Source organism: Mesitornis unicolor, unplaced genomic scaffold (assembly GCF_000695765.1).
Source record: "Mesitornis unicolor isolate BGI_N332 unplaced genomic scaffold, ASM69576v1 scaffold12845, whole genome shotgun sequence".
Classification (NCBI taxonomy): Eukaryota; Metazoa; Chordata; class Aves; order Mesitornithiformes; family Mesitornithidae; genus Mesitornis; species Mesitornis unicolor.
This window is the reverse complement of record NW_010186247.1, coordinates 7,453-12,636: the sequence shown is the minus strand read 5'-3', so window position 1 is coordinate 12,636 and position 5,184 is coordinate 7,453. Positions and strand designations below refer to the sequence as shown.

At 36.8% G+C, this 5,184-nt stretch overlaps 1 protein-coding gene across 2 annotated transcripts in view; it reads left to right on the top strand.

The window, feature by feature from the left end:
• Window positions 1-4,480, top strand: part of AZI2 (5-azacytidine induced 2) — a 13,641-nt gene extending 9,161 nt beyond the window's left edge. For both annotated transcript variants that reach the window (XM_010185093.1, XM_010185092.1), the window contains 2 exons: window positions 1,587-1,702; window positions 4,092-4,480. In XM_010185093.1, coding sequence (XP_010183395.1) covers window positions 1,587-1,702; window positions 4,092-4,480 — 505 coding nt within the window. The remainder of the gene's footprint in view (window positions 1-1,586; window positions 1,703-4,091) is intronic.
• Window positions 4,481-5,184: the final 704 nt, after the last annotated feature.

Sequence of the window (5,184 nt, the reverse complement as noted above, 5' to 3'; positions counted from 1 at the left end):
GGTTCTGTTTTGTTTTAACTAAAGTTTGATCTTATTTTTGAGACCAAAACACATGAATAAATCAAGTATGCTTGCCACATCAATTTAATTTTAAAATTGTAATCTTAAAAGTTCAAAGAGCCAAATGGATTCTGCAGTAAAAAGGCCGCACGTTTACCTGAACTTCTTGCAGTATCAGTTCTGAAAATTTTAACTTCCTAGCTAGCAGAACTGCTGATACCTAATACAATACCTATTAGACTATCAGCTTCCTCTGTGTTCTGGGAAAATATTTCTACACATAGAAGAAAGTTTAATTTCTTTGTTTTAAGGGAACTCTTTTAGTGTTAATTTGCAGAACAGAATAAAAGTGCTTTTGAACACATTTACGTCTGGTAAATTTCATGCAGGAATGATCCTAAATTGATATTTTAGAGACAGAAATCTGTACATGTGCATGCTTGAAAATACAGTTATTATATGGCTGAATAATTCTTAATAATCTCAACAATAGATTGAGGTACTGAACTGTTTTCAAATAAATGTCTTTAAGGTGAACATAGTGAGGAAGAAATAAATATTCTGAAAACTCACCCATGATACCTGTCCTCAATAAATGTGTTTTGGTAGAATGTTAAGATTAAAAAAAACAAACCAACACTAAATCATTGATTTTATGTTTGAGTTGAAGTAACCGCATCCTTATGTCTTTGAACACTAAGTTAGTTATTAATCAATGTAAATACGGTGTTCAGTGAGCCTTTGCTCAAAATTTTACCAAGAAACATATGGGGATGCTGACTTTTCTGATTTTTTTCTTCTTGATTTTCTTCATTAACCTGAAACATCAATGTTGGAACAGTGGTGCTGTTACTAAATAAGTTTCTCGTATTATGCTGTCTTAGCAGAGAATGAATTGGGTCACTTATTTTTTACACTGTCTGGTAAGGCAGCGTATCAACATGAATTAGATTACTTGAATATGCAGCAGCATGTTTCAGATTTTAGTGTGGTCTGTGTGTGGGTGCTCAGTTTGGATCTCGGGCATCTACTCTGAATTCATTGTAGCAAAATGAATGGTGTAAAGACAAATACTGGTTTTGGTTGAATGTTTAAAACCACGATTAATTATCATTACGAGGATCATAACATATCATGACGTGTGTGGTCATTTATCAGAAGCTAGAGTTAATACTCTACCTTGTTTGCAGTCTAGCGTTCATTTAATAGATTTTTTTTTTTAAAAGTATTCCTTAGACATTACTAATTTTATGGCAAGATGGTTTGTTTCAAATAAGGAAATTGGAGAATATGTTCCTATTTCTTTCAATTTGGGAAACCTGAATTAGTATCATCTAGTATGTTAATGCATAAAACATTATATATTGTAAAATGCAAGAATCAAATAAAATATACAGAGGTTCATCTGTTTAGGATATTATCAGTACTACTTAATTCATTCTGAGTTATAGTACTCTAGTAAAATTGGCAGCATGCGTCAGGCAGACAATATATTAACAGTTAATACTTGATAACGATCTTAATAGGCATGAGGGTGCTTTAAAGGTGGCAGTTATTTAACTTTTTAAAAATCTTTGTTTTGAAAGTGTGCAACAAGCGTATTGGGAACTGAAGAGAGAAATGTCCAATTTGCGTCTGGTGACTGATGTGCAAGCTGAGGTTCTACAAAAACTGAAAACAAACCCCACAGTGACCAAGAAAGGCAAGTCAGTGTTTGCAGAAAACAGACCTTACCAACACAAAGCCTTGATTCAGGCCGTACCATTTTAGAAAGAAACCGGCTATCGTATCTTATCAGAATCTCATCAATTGAAGTTGATAAGCTGGGCTACGTTCTGGTTCCAGCCTACCCATTTTCTGCTTTTGCTTCTGTCTCATACTGGTCAACTTCACACATAAAGGTGTTGCTGATGTGTTTTTTCTTCAGTACTGTATTCTGTTCCCCTTGTGGCTTTTTTCTCAGTCAAGTGTTGCTTATGTGCGCAAAGCTGAGGTGTTAAGTTTACTCGTATTTGACCTTTTACCACAACTACTTCATATTGGGGGGAAAAAAGTATTTTTGCAAATGTTGACTTATTTTCTCAGTATAGAATATATAAAGTATTAATTTAGCAACATTTTAAAATCAGACTGATTTTTTTTTTATGGTTGTGTATTTCTTTGTTGGCATTCAAAAAAATTCTTTTCTAGCAAAATGCTATGCAAGATGACGTTTTCTGAATGTCAAATACTGAGGCTGCAAAACCACCTTATTTCTGCTGCTACGTTGCAAATAATTAAGGGAAAAATATTGTCTGTGAGCAGTTCATCAGGTGGTTCTTCTATTTCATACATACATTTCTCTCAAACCAAATGCTTCATGAGAGTGTTCTTACTCTGGTGGGGCCAGCCTAGATCCCAGTGTTTGTTTCCTTTGTTTTCTGCTCACTTCAACTGTGGTATTTACTGTGTTTGGACCACAGAAGACACCAGTGAACTTGGTTACAGTACATTGGTGACGTTCTCTGACGTTCCTGTCCAGTACAAGATCAAGACATTTTGTTTCTAACCAGCTTTGATTGGCTCGGTGAGGCCAAGATAGGATTCACCTCTTGATCAATCACTGCCTTTGTCTGTAGCCAGCAGTGATTAATGATTTCACTCTGGTACCTGTCTGATAAATATCAACACATCTTGTAGGCTTGGTCATGTTGTTACCACGTGAGCCTGTGTTTGATTGATGCTCTGTAGGCTTTTTTCAGAAGTATAAAAGAATGTACAGGTTTGGCAGAAATGAAAACTGTATTTTGTTGTTACCTTGCTTGTTAGCCACGCTTACAAATGCAGTGCAGACAGATCTGTGCTTGTATTTATGGAAAAATCTTGGCTTATGCAAAATACGGGTAGAATTGACTTAAAACATCGACTTCCTATACCTGCAGTACCTGCTATTTTACCATATACAAACTAGTTGCCTCTATAAGAGATGTGTAAAGTCTGCAGAACACAACATATTTACTGCTGTGTGTGTGATGTTAACAGTATCAGTTAGCATGCGGATTCTACTTAGCTGTCACTAATATATGGAGGCATTTTCAAGAAACGTGTCTGCTTATGGGTTGTTTTTTGGTTTCCTTTGGGTTTTTTTGTTTTGTGTTTTGTTTTGGTTTGTTGGGTTTTTTTTACATTTTCCATTAATTTTCATGTGATTCCACTTTTCTTGAACTTCTAAAGGTCTTTGGACCTCAAATTGCTTTTTACACCTTTGGCCACAAAGCGGCCAAATCCAGTTCCTTAGCACATCTCTCGGGTACGATGCCTGTGCTATTGGAAGGTGCTTTTGGCTGACATTTGCAGATTGGGTACCACCTTTTAACGTTTGGTGACACATGGAAGCAGTATTCTTGGACCGAGACACTGGCTCCTCCTTCTGTCTCTTAAGAACTAAAGTTACAAATCACAGTTTGTACTCAAGATTTGTAGCTGTTCTAGAAAATGACCTGTAAGACACAAGTTTCTGTAACTGCAGGAACCATTACATGGTTATGTACATTACTGGCCATCTGTTCACATGTGCATTGAAGGTGCAGCACTTTGGTTTCAGATAGATGCTGCTCTGTTTCAAAATCCTCCCCTTCCTGGCATGGTTTAAAACTTCCTGGCAATTTCAGATGGCTGAAGATTGCTGTCTATCATTTCACTTTCAGAAGTCAGGCAGTAGTGGAGCACAGAGAACCTGCATTTCCCTCTTAGTGCTTCCTGAACAGTGAGAATTCAGGTTGTTGGCAGCCTGAGAACACAATTTATTAAAAGAATCGGTAGAGCAGGAAGAAGCACGCTCTGTGTAAACAATGTTCTGAGTCTGGTTATTTCTCCAAGCAGTTGAAAATCCTCTGTTTCAGCATCATTCCAGTCTAGTCAAAAAGATTGATCAGTTTATCTGTGTTCAAGTGGGAACTAGGAGGCTTCCTTGGCATTGGGTGTATTTTAGACATTGAGATTTCAGGATCAGTTCAAAACTCTTAAGTAGTCACTGAAAGTAGTCAATTGCAGTATGTGAAAAATGCATTAGATCACATAATTTAAATATCTTTTTTACCTTCTTTCTGCAGCTGCCTCTACTGCACCAATACAGTGTGTTGACTTGAACATTTCAAAGCTGAATTTGACATCTGCAGTAGCCTATAAAAAACTCTCACAGAATGATCAAGTCCTCTGCAATGCTGTGTCCCCGCCTCTGCCGAGAGATGTAAAAATCCCATCTGAGAGGGTGACTCTCCAAGCATGGACAGATGAGAGACCCGTTCCAGTTGATGGCAAAATGTTTCAGGAACACCATTCTTACGGAAAGAGCTCTCTGGAAGATAATTCCTGGGTATTCCCAAGTCCTCCAAAGCCTAACGAGAATGTCTTTTGGGAAATGAAAAATAAAACCACCTTGTTAAACTGCCCAGCAGATTACCTGGATCAGTGTAATCAAAACTGTGTGCACAAGAGTTAAACAATTTTTTAGAATGAACTGAGGCATTTTCAGAGTGGTTCTGAATTAGGCACCTTAACACTTGAACTTTTAAAGAGGGAAAACAAATTGCCTGAAATGTTTTGGTTTTGGTTGGTGGTTGTTTGTTTTTAATTCTTCATTCTAGTTCTGGAACAGAAAGCCTATTCTTCCTCTGCTGTAAATCAGGAGCAAGTTCCTTGAAGTTAAAGCTGTGCTGGTATAATGTAAAGAAATCTAGCATGGGGCCTAGATAGTCTTGTACTGCAAGTGGCATACATTTGCAAAAGGTTACACTGAAAAGTGAGTTCTTGGAATAAAACAAAATAATACAGTTCTGTATTTGCTTGCTATTTTTATGTTATCAAGAAAATATTTGGTATCCTATGTTAAAAGCTGTGAAAGAGCTCTGAGCTTACTGACAGTGTTTTGGTTTTTTCAGAGTAAGACATAAAATGAAGAAGTGGATTATCTCTCCCTTCCTCCTTGCTTTCTGATTCCTCTGGTTTAGAAATGCATTATAATGTAATTTTTAACCAAGAGAGGCGAGGGATTTTTTTTTTCCAAAATCTTTATTTACCTGAGATAGTGGCAAGAGAAAACTCACTCCTAGGCTATCCTGTTTAGATTGCACCGTTTTGGGCCTTACTGTGCATTATAACAGATTGTAAGTGATGCTGAACGCTGAATCCTGGATGTTCAGCTGC